The sequence below is a fragment of the Echinops telfairi genome, unplaced genomic scaffold (assembly GCF_000313985.2).
Source record: "Echinops telfairi isolate 266 unplaced genomic scaffold, ASM31398v2 ScPeMD7_4;HRSCAF=17, whole genome shotgun sequence".
Classification (NCBI taxonomy): domain Eukaryota; kingdom Metazoa; phylum Chordata; class Mammalia; order Afrosoricida; family Tenrecidae; genus Echinops; species Echinops telfairi.
The window spans coordinates 25836188-25852554 of record NW_022103900.1 but is presented as its reverse complement, the minus strand read 5'-3'; the positions used below and the strand labels follow the sequence as shown (position 1 = coordinate 25852554).

The following is a 16367-nucleotide window of genomic DNA, read 5'->3' as shown; positions in this document are numbered from 1 at the left end:
CTGGTATCGCTACTCCCATTTCTGTACCCGAGGAGTTTATCTGACCTGGACTCCGTGTGTCCCGAGCTCTTCTCTGTACCAGTGCACTGGGGTCATGATAATGGGGGGTGGGGAAGCCTCAAGGAACCAGAGGAATATTGTGGACTTCATCGATACTGCACACTGGTTGACTCCTCCCTTCCTTGTGACCTTTCTGGGAGAGGATGTCCTACTGTCTACAGATGGGCTTTGCGTCTGTGCAGATGACTGCTTATAAAGTAGGAAGCCCTGTCTTTGGCCCACAGAGCACGAGACGGTTTCCACCAGCCAACTCTTACAGTCAGCCCCAACGTGTTTCCACGAGGCCATATGTCTCCTTCGAATGGATTTACTGAACTTTGACGACATGTGTTTTATGTCTTGTAGTTCGTAGGTGCCTACACGACATACAGTTGAAGTCCAACAAGTCTCGATACCGAGCTTGTCCTGTCAAAGACAACACCCGGTGTATGGGATATGCTTCGTGCATACAGAAAGCCTCAGCTGCAACCTCGCAAGTTTCATTTCTCTTATCCTGCATGAAACTTCAAACACACAGCACTATTCCAAAGTCCTGCCAGACCTTCAAAGGGGAAATTTCACGAAGGTACAGATTGAAAGGAAACAACTATACCACCTGTACCTGGTGCATGCTTAAAAACCGAATGTGAACGAAGGGCTTTGCCCAGTTTGTACATAAAAATAAATACACACCGAGGTGCTCCGAGTGCCTCAAGCTTAGGGCGCAGCAGCAATTTTTGAAATGGCTCTTAATATTTCAGGTCTAGCCATCTTTGCCTTCACGATCTTTAATACTGGGTGAGAGCAAGATTTCCAATCCAAGAATAGTCACGGGATGCCTCACCCAGAAACTAATTCTTCAAACACATACCTGCCTGCTTAAGTCACCACCTCACAAAGACAGAACACTCCATATATGTACATAATTAAATGTATATGGAAGGAGATTCATGCCCCAAAGGGAAGTTTTATAGAATCCTTTGCAAAACCAGTCTGTGCTGTGAGGCTGGACATGAGTCTGGGAACTTAAAAAAAAATGCTTCTAGTTGAATAGTTCACATATGGAGTTTCTCTGGCTTGAACTTGAAAACAAGACAAAAAGCGTTCCTTCCTCCATAATTTCAACTGGGAACAATAAAAGCCAGAATATAGCATATTTTTTGTATTATTATCTACCTCAGTGTTGTAGGTGCTAGGGGCCAATGAGTCAGTTTCAACTCAGCAACCCTGTGTACAACACATTGAAACAATATCCAGCCGCGCACCAACCTCACAGGTCTTCCTCCGTTGGAGCCCATGGCTAGAGCCACGGTGACAAGGCCTCCTGTTGAGGGTCTCCCTCTTTTTGCTGGCCCTCTTGGTATTAATTGTTACCGATCATCAAAAGAACAGCTGTACCAAACAGCACCTCACATGTGCTTGCAGGGCCGGTCCCATCAAACAGCAGCGCTTCCTGCCATCACAAGGCAGAGTGAAAGCTCAGAATTAGCAACAATCTCAAGAATATGAATCAAGCCTGGGCAGAACTCTTCTATGGGGCTCAGCCTAGATGCTGCCTCACTCCCCGCCCCCCACCCCCCATCCAGGTCAACTGCACTGCAAACGCCATGCCAGCAAATACGCAATAAATAATGCCGGGAAGGACATCCTGTGTACTGCTTCTCTTCATGCTGATTAACGTTAACTTAGGAGTTGACGTCCATGGAAACCTGGGGGCACTGATGGTTTGTTCTAATGGAATCACCGGTTGATATTCGCCACTGCAGGTACCCAGCTAAACGCACTTTCAGAAGGGTGGTGATATCATGGATACTTTGGAGCTTAACTAAAGCTTCCGCCTTCTACCAGGGGTTTCCAAACGTGTGTGGGAGAATCCATTATCTTTTAATTCCATTTTCCCCACAAACTTTGGCACTCCTCATTTACTGGGAAAACATGAGAATCAAATTTTTTGCTTACAGTGGAACCATGGTAAGCCAGGCAGGTTTAAGAAATAGGGTACAGGTATGTAGTAAGTTAAAATTTGTATTCCCATTGAGTGGCAGATTGCCGTTTTTAATGTTCATACTATACTTAAAAGAGTTCCATGAGTGCATTTGCCTTTCCCGATATTGTGCTACCAGGCTCATTTTCCAAAATTAATGTGCATATAGCACCTGGCCAAACTTCTGAATAGTTTACATTTCATGCCAATGAAATTTATGATTTGCTAAAGGGGGATGCTGAGTAATGCTGCCAATATGTAACAACTGAGAAGACACTGAAAGGCTATCAGAAAATGATTGAGAGGCACAAGGCATTTGGTATAATCTACCAGGCATCATATGCTGGTGGCGTAGTAGTTACGCATTGGGCTGCTAACCACAAGGTCAGCAGATGAAACCCACCAGCATCTTTGGGGGAGAAAGACAAGGCTTTCTACTCCTATAAAGAGTAACAGTCTGGGAGATCCACAAAGACACTACTACCCTATCTTATAGGGTTGCTAAGAATCAGGATTGACTCGATGGCAGTGGGTGAATGATATGAGTCCTTGAGGAGCCTTGGTGACATAGAGGGTTACAAGTTGGCTGCTAAACAAAAGGTCAGTAGTTTGAACCCAACAACGGCTTCTAGGAAGATGAGGCGCCCCCAAAGGGCATCTCTGTTCTGTCTTACAAGGTCACAATGAGGCACAATCGACTTTGGTCAATTTGGTGGGTTTGGCTTTTTTTTTAAGTTTGTTTTATTAGTTCGAAGTGTCTTAGAGACATGCGAGGAGGACTGGATTAAAAGGGAAACACCTGGTTATTTCAGAGGATGCCAGAGTGACCCATGTGGACAACTCACTGAATGAGGGAGAACCTGGGTTGCAGAGGGGGTTGAAAAAATCAAACAAAAGCATGAATGGGGCTGCAATGAAAATGCTAAAAAGAAACAAAAGAGCGATCTAACGACAAATGTAGGCTTAGAAAAGACATTCATTTTAATATTTCCCCCCATTAATAGTTTAAGTGGAAATTGCAGTGTGGTGGGAAAATCCCCCAATGCAGTTTGTTCTATTCGTTCTTGGATACTACCATCCAAGTGCGTAGTGTGTAGATGTCTGTTTCACCTGAACCCTCTTCTCTGACAGTGCTTCAGTGAGAAAGTCCAAATGTTTTTTGCCTGACCTTGATCTTGAACCTCTAAGCTCTTAGGGATCATCCCCACTTTATGGAATGGCTGGCTTTCTGCAATGTTAACACTCAGATTTCTTTGCCCCTTTGTAAATTCTTACTTCCCCTTTCTCTAAGCAGGTTAAGTCAGAATTCGTCAACATTAAAAGAAAACTTGTTTTCCCTCACTCTTTAAGTGTAAGCGTATCTCCAGGTGGAAAGATGCTAAAGACTTCTACTGGGCAAGCAGACTTCTGGAAATAAGGAATCGCATTGGGCTAGCTTCAGTGAGCACTGATTCACCAGTCAAAGGGTCTGGGCTGGTCACATCCCCTTCAACAATTCTGTACGTACTACCAAACCCAGCTTCAGATTCAGAGCCCCTACGCTGACCAGTGAGGAGGAAGTATATTCATGTGTTCTATTTGTCCTGTGGTGTAGTCTCAGATTTCCACAAATGAACTCCTTACTGTGTTCAAAAACCATTTGTAGGTATCTTTTCTCAATTAAATTGCCAACATTTGTCTAGCTGTCTCATTTCATTTCTTATATGCTTTGGGCAAAACCTGAGTATTTAAATTTTTATTTTTACCTCTTTTGGGGCCACCTTTGCAACAAGCATTGATAATTAGACTGTGTGTCTCTTGAGGGCAGGAGCTCTCCTTGCTCAGTGTTGTAACTTCCCCTTCCGTGCCCCTGCAACATCTTGCAATCTGTATGCACATGCCATGCCCCCAAAACAATACTGATTTGATCATCATTTCTGATGTGTCCTTCGGATGTGTTAATTTTATTGATTCAATCTTAAAATAAGAACCGCTGATTTCTGGATTAATTACCATATATACTCTAATATAAACCGACCCGAATATCAGCCGAGGCATCTAATTTGACCACAGAAACACTTAATAAAAAATGTGCTGACACAATGGATGGATGGATGGATGGAGTGTAATAAGAGTTGTCTGAGTCCCCAATAAAATTATTTTTTTAAATGTGCTGAAAAAGTCAGCTTATCCATGAGTATATACGGTATCTAGTAATGCCCAACACCACTGCTACAGTGTCATCCCTGTGTTAATCAATTCCATTAGAATATTGGTCTCCAAGATCATTCTTCAAACTGGATATATCAGCTCTCAATTTAACGATATTGGTACTCTTGTGTAACCAGAGGAGCTTGTCCTCAACATAAAATCCACACCAAACCCATTGCCCTCTGATCCATTCCAACTCATCGTGACCTTGTGGAACAGAGTCAGAACTACTCCAAAGGGTTTCCGAAGTTGTAGATCTTCGCAGAAGCCTATGGAGGAGTGGCTGGTGGGTTCTAACCATTGACCTTCTAGCTAGCAGCTGCATGCTTTAACCACTGTGTCACCAGGGCTCCCCCATCAAAGAAAGGTCATGAGGTCCTTAAGATTCCCTCTGCCCTTTATGTTAAAATAAAATAAAGAACTCCTTTTTCTGCTAATAATGCTAAAACAAAATCAGGACGTACTACTAACATAAGTACTCAGGGCCCCAAAGAAGCTGGTATCATGGAAAGTTTTAAAAGCATATTCATGAGGTGAAATATAGTCATCGCAGGGAATTTTACCAGTGAAACTGAATATTTTAAAAAGAATAATGTGCCTTAAATAAAATGTGCATTACCTTCCCTTGGTTAAGAGGTGGCACGAGTGATTATTACTCCTGAAATCACATGGGTTCAGATTACAGGGCAATCAAATCTGAGAAGATATGGTGGCTCTTGAATGACTCAAGTTTCTATTATTAGGAGGCATTTGGCTTCATACTACAAATTAGTTCTGTGCTTGGCAAACATGGCCAATGTTGGAGCACAAGATGTTAGAACTCTTTCTGGTCGCATTTATCACTTCAAGAGAACATGAGCCATTGTTTTATAGACCCTCCTGGGATGAATGCGAAAATCATCAGGAGTATTTCTGCAACTATTCATGAAAATGCTTACCCTATCAGGGGAAGGGACCATTTTTCTCAGTAAAAAAAAAATCAGGAAATTATGGAGCTAGGTCTAAAGGTCACCTTTAACCATCTTGCCCCACTATGGAGACTCCAATGGAACGTTTTTCATTCAAAGTAGCCAGCAGGAGGCAGCTCACCATTGTGGTTGCATTACGAGTGCTTTCTTTCTTTCTTTTAAAAAAAATCATTTTATCAGGGGCTCATACAACTCTTATCACAATCCACCCATACATCCATGTGTCAAGCACGTTTGTACAATCATTGCCCTGTTATGAGTGCTTTCTAGAAGCACTAGTCAGCATTGAGTCCAGTGCAGTCAGTTTGGGTTTTTTTGTTTTTTGGGAGGGGTGTGTATAGAGCCCTGGTGGCACTCTGGACAAGTGATGGACTGCTGACTGCAAGGTTGTTGGTTCAAACTCACTGGGTGCTGCTCTGAAGAAACAAGAGGCTGTCTACTTCCATATACATTTACAGCCTCAGAGACTCTGTTCTCTGGGCCAGTATGAGACGGAATGGACTCAAGGCAGTAAGTTAAGTAGGATAGCATGTCAAGGGAATGTACAACCAGGTGGACAGGGAGGGCACTGGAATCCAAGTACAAATTAGACTCTTCATAGATTGACAATGAGGAAAACGGCCCTCCCGCCTCACTGCCCTCCGCAGATGTAAGATTATTATGGGCAGGGCCATGTTTCATTTAATAGTACAGCCTAACAGCCTGCTCAGAGCAGGCACAGAAAGAAGGGAGAGTGGAGGAAGGCCGAGATGTTTTAAGTTATGGTGCCACAAAAAATGGGAACCAGGTTACTTCCTTCATGATTGTTGTAGGGAGCCCCCAGGGAAGTGGCTGCTGGTCAAAAAGCTAAAAGTTCAAGTCCACCCAGAGTGGCCCGAGGAACAAAGGCCTGGTGATTTGCTTCTGACATCATAGCCATTGAAAACTCCTTGGAGCACAGTTCTACAACACACAGGGATCTATCTGCCTTGGGTCAGAATCCACTCCAAGGGTTTTCATTGGCTTACTGCAAACTGACCCTGCTTATAAGATCTACAATCGCTTTGTTCTTTGTCACAGCTAAATTGGCAGCTTTGCCTACACGTGCTTGGAGGACTACGTGGGGGGAGGGGAAGGGCAGGGAAGAGTACATCTATCTGGAAGTTACTCCAAATGTAGAGGACGGAAAGGAGGACTGCTTCTGCCTCCTACATTGCTGCTTGCCTCTCTGCCCAGATTTTCATACCATTCAAAGGAAAATCGTTTACGCCAATCCTCTCCATCTGAAAGGAAAGGTAGGCATGCCCAATTTTCCTATATAAATGATCTCAAACTTCCACAAAGGTGGAGGAGGGGAAAAATAATTAGACATTTAGGACTTGGTTTGAGCCTTCCATCCAGAGCTGAATTGATGGCAGCTGGGAAATAAATAAATAAATAAATAAATAAATAAATAAATATCGAGAAGTAATTCTTTTCACAAGCTGAACTAAACAAATGTCTTAGTGGACAAAGAAAATGTCAGACATTTGTCAAAAAATAATAATAACCCTTCTCAGAAATTTGCCATAGAAAGCTTGCAATAAAATGGAAAAATGCTAAGGAAATTGGGAATAAGTTGGCTGAGACAATGGTCACTGTTAGCTGTCTTTTACTCACCAATGACAACACATGTTTGGTGCAGTCTATTCTTGGTAGTTAAACACGGCTCGGATGACTGTGCTTAATTAAGTAGCACTGCACCTTATGAACCACATCGTGGCATTCTAAGTAACTCCCTATTCCTTTCTTTTCATTTCCATCTGCGCAACTCTAGATCCCAACCAAGCTTTGATGACCGGGATCTTCTCAGTCACAGTTTTCAAACCTTTACGGTTTCCGTTGAGCATGCACGGGCTTTTGGTTCATTAAATAAAAATACAAGTGATTATTTCACCACAGACTTCATTCCAGGTGATTATCTTTAATTTGACAAAAGGCAGTGTTTATGAATTCGCCTTCTTTGGGCACAGGTAATTCAGTGGTAATAAATGCCGGAACAATCTAATCTGATTATGCATCTCGTTCATCCAACAAATTTTAGTGGGTGTTTACTGTGTGCAAGGCATAGGTGCTACATGCTACAGAGACTATAAATTGTAGAATTTTGATGAAATACTTTAAAATATCTTAAGTGATCTTTATCTGCATGTGGGAAGATTAGCCTTCAACCATAAACTGCTCAGACCTGGTTTTCTTGACGCTTTAAACATATTATGTTCTAGCTTTTTGGAAACAATGCACCTTTTCTCTTCTCAAAGAGGGGGAAAATCAATGTAGACCTTTGGGCCCCTAATCTAAAATCTCAGTTGGTGGTCTTATGATGCTTGAAGCTTGAGACTTGAGACGTGGGAGTTGTAACCTCATTCTTCCCCCTCCCTCTGCAAGAGTCTCATTCTGAGGTACACACAGAAGCCTGGCTCTGCAAGCCCAGAGTGTCACTGGGAAGGGAAACACATCCTGGGAAACATGAGGATTGGCCTAATCCAGTAAATCCAAGCATGGTTTAGCTGGGAGCGCTCCTGCCCAGTGTTCTTTCTGCAAATGATTAAGATGAGACCCAGGGAGATAGACATGATCTGGGTTAGCTAAGAGCTAAAATCTAAACACAACTTTGTTTTAAAGTCTGGACCAGACCCATCCCCTCACCCAGGCCTAAATAATTCTTATCATGCATTTGGGACCAAACAGGGTCTACTGTGGATAGGTACATATAGGCACTTATTAGTGGCTACATATCGACTGCCCTATTGGATTTGTTGAAGAATTTGAACCCATGAAGTATTAACCAAGGGAAAGGGGTGGGAGGCGAGGGTGGGGGCCTTACTGCCATTGAGGGGATTCCGACTCATAGCAATTCTATAGGGAAGTGCAGAACCGCCTCTGTGGATTTCCAAGCCTGATTCTTCAGGGGAGTAAGACACTCTTGGGGGCGGTAGTTTCAAACCTCTGACCTTGAGGTTAGCGGCTGAAAGCATTAGCGACTGTGCCGGTACTAGGTTGTGTAATACATTTCCGATAAGAGGAACTTTTGAAATGAATCACAACAGCACGTTCGGGCTCCATCTACGAGTCTGCGCGTGAAAGGCCTTGTCCAGAGCACAGGCGACCCTGGTTCTGCTGCCCAGGACGAGACTGGAGGGAGCCTGAGTTTGGGCCAGCGACCAAAAGACACGCTAGAGGGAGACTTCAAGCTGGCCTTTGTGCAAGGGCTGCCTCTGGAGACCCAGGCAGTCTGGTCGCTTCCTCTCGCTCTCCGCGACCCTGGGGGTGGGGGTGGGGGCTGCTGAGGTTGTAGCCCAAGGCTGTGGGAAGCTGAAACGGTTCACAAGCACCCCAGCGAAGCCACTGCCAGCAGAGCGCCACTCCACCCCCGGGCCTCCCCCATGTGCGTGCTGGTACTTGAGCTCTACTCTCGGACAGTTTCAGCCCAGATTTGGATCTGCTCTCCTGCTGCCGCGCCCAGTCCCCTCCGAAACTCCTGGAGCTAAGCGGAGGGGGCTTCACTTGGCCTTTTCCAGGGGCTCCCCCTCCTCCACGGGCTACACCCTTATTGGAAATCAGCGATCTGACTCCAGGCACTGCTGGCAGGGCCGGTGGGCGCGTGGGGGTCCCAGCTCTCCGTGTCAGGCGGTGTCCCCCGCCCCCAACGCCCATACTCACGCAACTCCTAACTCAACTCCACACTGGACGCCTTCCCGCCAGTGGGGAGTCTGGCCCAGCTGCCTACGGGCACCAGGTTGGTGGGTGGGCCCCTGGGAAGGCACTAACCTGGCCTTGAACCCCACGACCCTTGCAAATAACCCACCGCGGGGCCAATCATTCAACTGGACGGCAAGGTCAAAGGCGAATCCAATAGTGAGATTGGAGGCCCAGCTGGCAGGCGGTGCCTCCAGAGGGGGTAGGCGGGAATGACGTGGACAGAATGGAACGGCGTGGTCACCAGGGGCCTCGCGCAGGCAGGTTAGCACCCAGGCGGCGCCGGCGACAGGAGGCGCGGTGGGGAGGCCGGGCGGCTGCCCGCAGCTCCCTGGCTCTGCCCGCGCCGCCTGCGCATTCTTGGCTGCAGGCGTCACGAGCCACCCGGCTGCCGGCGCTCACGTTACAGACCCCCCCCACTCCCCAAGCGCGGACTCTGCACGTAACCGCGGAGCTCCTGGGGGTTTCTCCCTCCTCCCACCACCCCCGCCGTCACCCTTCTCCCAGACTACAAGCAGGTTAGATCCCGGAGAGGCGCCCGGTGCCAGAGGAGCAGTTCGTTCCCAGGCAGCTCACTCTCACCCCCGACCCCTTTGCTCCCCACCCCGCCAGCAGCGGGCCACCTGGGTCACCCCGGAGCGCCCCCAACACCAGGGGCTCCGACCTCGGGGTCACGTTGCAAACGCACAGACACTTCTGCCACCTTTAGCAACCACCCCCCCCCTTCCCCACCATTGCCCCCACTTAGAGTGGACAAAATTGCCACCCAGCAGGGAACGTGGGAATCTCTCCGAGGGGGCAAAGTTAACCGAGGGGCTACGAGCGCTGGAGCGCTGGGGTCCAGGCCAAAAGCGAACGCGCGGATACCCGCCGCCCACCCCGGCAGACCCCCTCCTGGCGCCACGCGGCCCGCGGAGTCGCTTACCCGAAGTGTCCCACAGGCTCAACTCGATTCTTTGTGTGTCGATTTCAAAACTGGCCGTGTAATTCTCAAACACTGTAGGGACGTAATTCTGAGCAAACAAAATCGATCGGGAGAGAAGGGGAGAGGGCAACCAGGTTAGCTGGAAATGCACAACCCCTCTGAAAATCGCCTGTCCCCACAGCCCAGCGGGAAAGCGCGCCCCAGGCTCCATGCGGGGACCCTTTCCCAAACCTTGATCGGAGCCGCCTCCGCTCCAGCCTGCTGGCGGGGTCGGGAGCACCCAGGAAGGCACACGTTTCTGAAGCTCACAGCCCCAAGTGCGGTGCGCCCCAACCCCTACCGGCTCCCTGCCCACTTTCCCTTTCCAGCACTCTAACCTGGGGGAAAGCACTCCGCATGAGAAAAACGACTTAAAAGGGGCGGCTGGGGGGCGGGGGGGCTACTATAAAGTGAGGAAGCACAGGAAGAAGGCCACCCCAGATGAGGGGCCGGCGGCTGCCCGCGCCTCTCTGAGCCCGGGCCGGCCACACTCACCTCTGGGAAGCAGTCCTTGGCGAACACATGCAGCAGCGCGGTTTTCCCACACTGACTGTCTCCCACCACCACGATCTTGCATTTCACGTTCTGATTAGGATCCATGATCGATTTACTGGATAATTTCTGGCTGGCTCTTCTCTCCTTCATTGATCTTGCCTTATTTTCTCTTGGAACAGTAATTTTTTCTTGAAAGGAAAAAATATATATATAATTTTTCTCTATATAAAAAAAACTGATATAAAAATAAATCGCAAGGCTGCGGGAACCCCTGAAATGCAGCGTGGACGAGGAGGGGAGAGAGTGGAGCCGACTCTTTCCTCCCCTCCAACAAGTTTTACGCCCGACTCCACACCTAGCCTCCCAAGTCCAATTCCGCTCCGACTGCTTTGTTTCACGCTCTCTGCGCCGCTTTATACGCCGAGGCCTTCCAATCCTCTTCTTTCTCAATGAGAGAAGGAAGCTGGCCCGCCTCCTCCCCTTTTATGGAGCCTGGGAGCCGGCGCCTTCGCTTTGCAGGCGGAAAATGTAAGCAGCGCGCCCTCTAGCGTGAGCAAGCGGCATCTAGAATGGAATGGAAGAAAACGTCTGGGCAGCTTAGTCTTCCCTATAACTCCTTTAAAAAATGTTTGCAAGGGATTGATCTACAGAAGCCTCATGCACATTTGTGCGAGCAAAAATCCTTTCCATTCAAGTTATAACAGCAAGAACAAGCCTTGGGTGGAGAAGGCTCAATAGGTTGTATTTTAAAGTTATATCAGCCATATAGGCCATGGAAGAATGTCAAAGCCAGGCTATTATAGTAGAGGGAACTGGCTTGCCCGGATCTTGATATAAAACGGCTTTCTGAAAGCTTCCGTCTAACCACTTAGGACAAATGATGGGGAAGGTGGGAGAGGAGGAGAAAGAAAATGAAAGAAACGTATAATCCAGTGACAGCACTCATTGGGAAGTGAAACATAGCACCAGAGACCCAAACAGTAAGGCTGGCCTAGATCTCCCCATTTCAGTGAGAAGAGAATAGGAAGGCTGCCCCTGAAACTCCTCAGGAAACAAAACCCACTGCCATTGAGCTGATTCTGAGTCACAGCAACCTTAATAGGTAGGACCTTTTAGAAACAAGGATGACAAGACTTTGTCTCACATGCCTACGCCATGTTGATCAGGAGAGACCATGCTTGGTGAAGTTGAGGGGCACTGAAAGAGAGGAAGGCGGTTGACAAGATGGATTGATGCAGTGGCTGGACCAATGAGCCCAAACAAAAGAACAACTGTGAGGATGGCGTAGAAGTGGACAGTGCTTTCTTCAGTTGTGCAGTGGGTCCCTCTGAGTCAGAACTGACTCAATGGCCCCTTCTGGAATCACCCTAGGCTAGACCAAAATGGCAGAAAAGTCCTTAGTTAAATAAAAGATGTAGCTATTCCCACTTCCTTCTCCAAAGGATCCCAGAGAGAACTAGAAACAGCTGGGGTTTGTATTCTCTCTCCCCTGATCAGGCTTTCCTTTCTGACTTCCAAATCCTATACATTATTGGTTAGGAGGTTTCAATTATTAAATTGTAGTAAGATCATTGGTCACAACCAACTGACTGGTCCCCTTATGGGGACGTCCAGGCTTGTAAAGGAAAAGAGGTGAGGTGGGAATAAAAACCAGATGTTTCCGTCTGGGAGGGAGTGAGGCAATGAAGGGTGGTTACAAACACCATTGAAAGCACTGAGGCGGCTAGCTCATAAAGCCTCGGGGGTTCTGGAGTCATCTCCTCTTCCTTTCCTGAGGGGAGAGCACTAGAATCCCAGAAAGGAGGGCCGGATGGGAACTCACTGTGTGGGGTTATGTTTACACAGCTGGGGGCTGACCTACAGAAAAGGGACTAGTTGGCCCTGCTGGGGTTCCCAAAGCTGCCTTTGCCAAAGTTTTTTTTTTTTCTCTCCCAGAACTTTAGTTTCCTCCTCACAAAAAGGGTTCCAATTAGTGATGGAAACCCCATGTTCTCTAGACCATCCAATGGAAGTCTACCACAGCGATGGCTATCTAGTTGATTCTGACTCATGACAGCACTTGGCTGCCAAAGATAACTGTGCTCCAAGGGCCAGTATCTTGGAGATAGATGGCTTGGCCTTTCTGCCCAGCTCTTTGAGTGAAGTTAGCACACGAACAGTTTGCAAGCTGTATCTACAGTTTCTTGGTTTCCTTGCTTGCTTACGTGAGAAGCAATAGGCATTGGGGTTGGAGGCTGAAATCACAGCGTGGTGGATTTGGGTCATGAACTTCACATTTTCTAGCTGTGTGACCTTGGCTGAGTTATGTAACCTCTTATAGCCTTAATCTCCCCACCTGTGAAAAAAAATAGTCCTAATCATAATCATGAGGAAAGACTGAGAGGTTTTGCAGAACTGTCTCTCGCACCACACAGAGGCCTGGCAGGAAGTTTTGATTTGCATGTAACTCACTTGCCCTTCTTAAATCAATGGCACATACCTTGATACATGTTCATTAGGGTATTCACTCATTGAAACCAAGGGGGTAACTGAGGGGACAGGTCTGCCCTGTCTTTGCTCAGATTTTTATTTAAGAAGTTGCTCCTTCCCAGAAATATGGTCCCATAGCCTACATTCTTGCATTGATACAACCAGTGTGTTACTCTAAGCTGCAGTGTTTATGAATTATTACAAATTGACTGATCAATGAATAGGGTAACAATATGATTTATCAACTAAGCTAGAGCCCTTTTGAAAGCAAAAGGGAGCCGTACTAATGATTATGTCAAGACAGTAGCCATATTAAATGGATCTGTCACAGGCAAATAGAGACATAATCACTAACAAATGAATAATTTGGAATCACTGTGGATGACAATTTTGAGAAATCAGATGACCTGAATCTCTAGGAAATCAGTTAGTTGTCCTGCAAAATGTAATGTCTCCATAACAGAGTAGAAATAAAACCTGAAAACTCAAAACATCTGTTTGAAGTCATCAAACCTAATGCCCACCTTGTGGTGGACAGTTAATATTTCTTTATATGCAACTAACATTTTACTCAAAAAATATTGCTTAGGTCCTGTTCTATGTCATGCACTGTTCTAGGAATTGTAGATATAAACAAGTCAATCCTGTTCGCCACTTTAATAGTCTATCTGTTCATGACAGGGGGTAGAAATACTTAAGGGACTGAGCACCAGTAAAAATAAATGCGTTAAACTCTATCAAGTAAATAACATGGATTACCTGATGAAGTTTAATAGAGTGGGGGTTAGACAACGGTGGGACAGTGTTTCCCTAAAGAGATGTAGTCTTCAATGATAAGAATAAGTCCGTCACGAGACTGACCAGAGGAAGAAAGTTTGAGGCAAGAGACCACACGGTGGAAAGGCTGGGTGGAGGAAAAGAGCAGGGTGCACTTGAGGAATGGAAGGAAGGCCACACAGATTGAGGACACTGAAGGACAGAGAGTTGGGAGAGAAACATAAAGGAAACAGGTAGATCATAATATATTTTTGTTGTTTGTGATTGGTTGTTTGTTTATTAGGGGCACCCCTACCCCACCCCACTCACCCATAGAAACTTCACCCTTGCAGGCACAAAAGGAGCTGAATTCCAGGCTCAGAAAGAAAGTTAATTGAAAAAGTCACATCTAGGGGTAGCATGTGATTGACAAACACAATAGTCCTGTGTTCTCTCTATGAGCACTGACTACAAGGCAGGAAAGTTTGGTTTCAGTCCAGGTTAAGCCAATGTATTCTATGACCTTAGGCAAACACCGACTGAATTCTTTTCCCCATTTTCATCCTTACATGAAGATGATAATATCTGCTTCCTTTAAATTGCACAACGGGGCTGCTTAGAAATCCACTTGCCAGTGCTTTTACTCACACTTCTTTATAAGCACCTGTAGACAGTCCTCACTTGGAGACGTAGTTAGGTTCTAAAGACTGGGACATTGTGCATAAATAAGTGCTATGCAAAAATGGAGGATGATCACATCAGGTCCCCCAAATGTAGGATGCTTACATCATAACATTCCTGTCAAATAAGATCAGGATATATCAGCCAAACCACTGACAATCATGGCCCAATCAAGTTGACACATAACTTTTACCTTCCTAACAGGGTACCTCTCCTCTCCCACACCAGTGTTACAGCTAGCTGTACCTCATTAATGTGCAAAATACATTGTAGATGTTTTACTATTGTCATAAATGTGAAATATTGACTGTCAATAAGGGAGCAATAGGTATACACATACCTCCCCTTTCATGTTTGGTATATATATATAGTTTTGATATATATTTTTAGAGCTCACAGTTGAATCATTTAAGGCAGTGGTTCTCAATCTGTGGGTCACAACCCTTTTGGGGATTGAATGACTCTTTCACAGGGATCCCCTGATTCATAACAGTAGCAAAATGACAGTTAAGAAGTAGCAATGTAAATAATTTTATGGTTGAGGGGTCACCACAACAATAGGAACTATATTAAGGGGTCACAGCATTAGGAAGGTTGAGAACCACTGATTTAGGGCATAATTCAAATACTTTTTGTGGTTGTCTGCCTCTCTTCAGACTCCACCAAGAGCAGTTCAAGGATCAAGTGCATACGAGGAGAAAGCTCAGATCTTTACCAGCATCATCAATAAAGCAAAGGGACTCCATTTAGAAAAGAAAGCTTGCAGGACACCTTCATAGATTGTATATCAGAACATAAGGATATGGGTCATAAGTATTGTCTTAGATAATGTAATAAGGTGGTGAGTATAAAAGGAGGCCTGATGGTGCATGTGGATTAAGCGTTGTCCTGCTAACCATAAGGTCAGCAGTTCAAACCTACCAGCTGTTCCACAGAAGAAAGATGAGGCTGTCCATTTCCATAAAGATTTATAGGCTAAGAAACCTTAAGGAGAAATTCTACTCTATCATATAGTCTCACTACTACGTAATAGTAGGGGGATTTAGATGGCTATGAAGTGATTTCAAATATTTGAAGTTCAATATAAGAACAAGAGTATAAATATGTGACCTGTTTTTTCCCCTGAAGGAGAGTACTTTCACAATTGTCTCCTTTTTGAGGGGGTCATGAGGGTAACCATTTACCTGTTCTAACAAATATCAACAACATCATCATCAACAACAAAATTCACTGCCATCAAGTTGATTCTGACTCATAATGATCGTCTACAGCTGTAAATCATTATAGAGGAAGACAGCTTCATCTTTAGTTGGTGGGTTTGAACCACCAACTTTGTGGTTAGCACCCTAGTGCCTAATCTAGAGCAGCAACACAGGAGACAATGTTTGGGAGAAAGAGAAATTGAGAAAGGAAGGTTCATGAAATTCACCAGACTACATGCTTGGTATTTGGGAAGAGTGGTTCTCTCGAAGGAAAATATTTTCCTTTTTCCCCTCTTAAATGTTTGACTATTTTCCTTGCCAAGGGCACTGCAATTAACTGTGTCAAAAAGGCACTTCAGTGAAGGCTGAAGGATATAGTCTTGCTTTGCCTCATTGCTAATATTGTTTACTGTTGCTCTGTGCACTTAGCCCTGCTCTTCAGCCAACAGGAAATGACACAGCGATGGGAATGCTGAATAAGAAGACATTGCTCAATGATCATCTCTTTTCTGTTTACTGAACAGCTGAACCAAGAATGTTTGCATTTTTTGGAGACGCATACCACATAATTTTGGTTCTGTGTATTATAGGGCACGCAAACCCCTTTCCAGCGGCCCCTTCCATACTGGAGCGCCTTGGGTTCCTCGTGACATTCCTTGGTTTTTCAGTATTTCCCTCACTAGATGTCAACTGATTGACACAGATTGCATACAAGGTTATCAGATCTGTTGATTTCTTGATCCATTAAACAGTGTGCCAGTCTGTCAATTAAATAAGTCAAGACCTGTCTGAAGGAGAAATGCTAGAGAACAAGCTCTCTATAAACTATGCTCTGGGGAAAGCACGCAGTGCATTCCAAAGACATACCTTTTCCATTCTTGGGTTGCCACGGTTAAGTGGCA

General features: G+C 45.6%; 1 protein-coding gene across 1 annotated transcript in view; it reads right to left on the bottom strand.

Moving 5' to 3' along the window:
* Window positions 1–10744, bottom strand: part of RND3 (Rho family GTPase 3) — a 23019-nt gene extending 12275 nt beyond the window's left edge. Inside the window, exons 1-2 of the mRNA XM_004703829.2 lie at window positions 10358–10744; window positions 9824–9911 (exon numbers count right to left, since the gene is read on the bottom strand). Of these exons, the coding sequence (XP_004703886.1) occupies window positions 9824–9911; window positions 10358–10507 (238 nt within the window). The 5' untranslated portion in view covers window positions 10508–10744. The remainder of the gene's footprint in view (window positions 1–9823; window positions 9912–10357) is intronic.
* Window positions 10745–16367: the final 5623 nt, after the last annotated feature.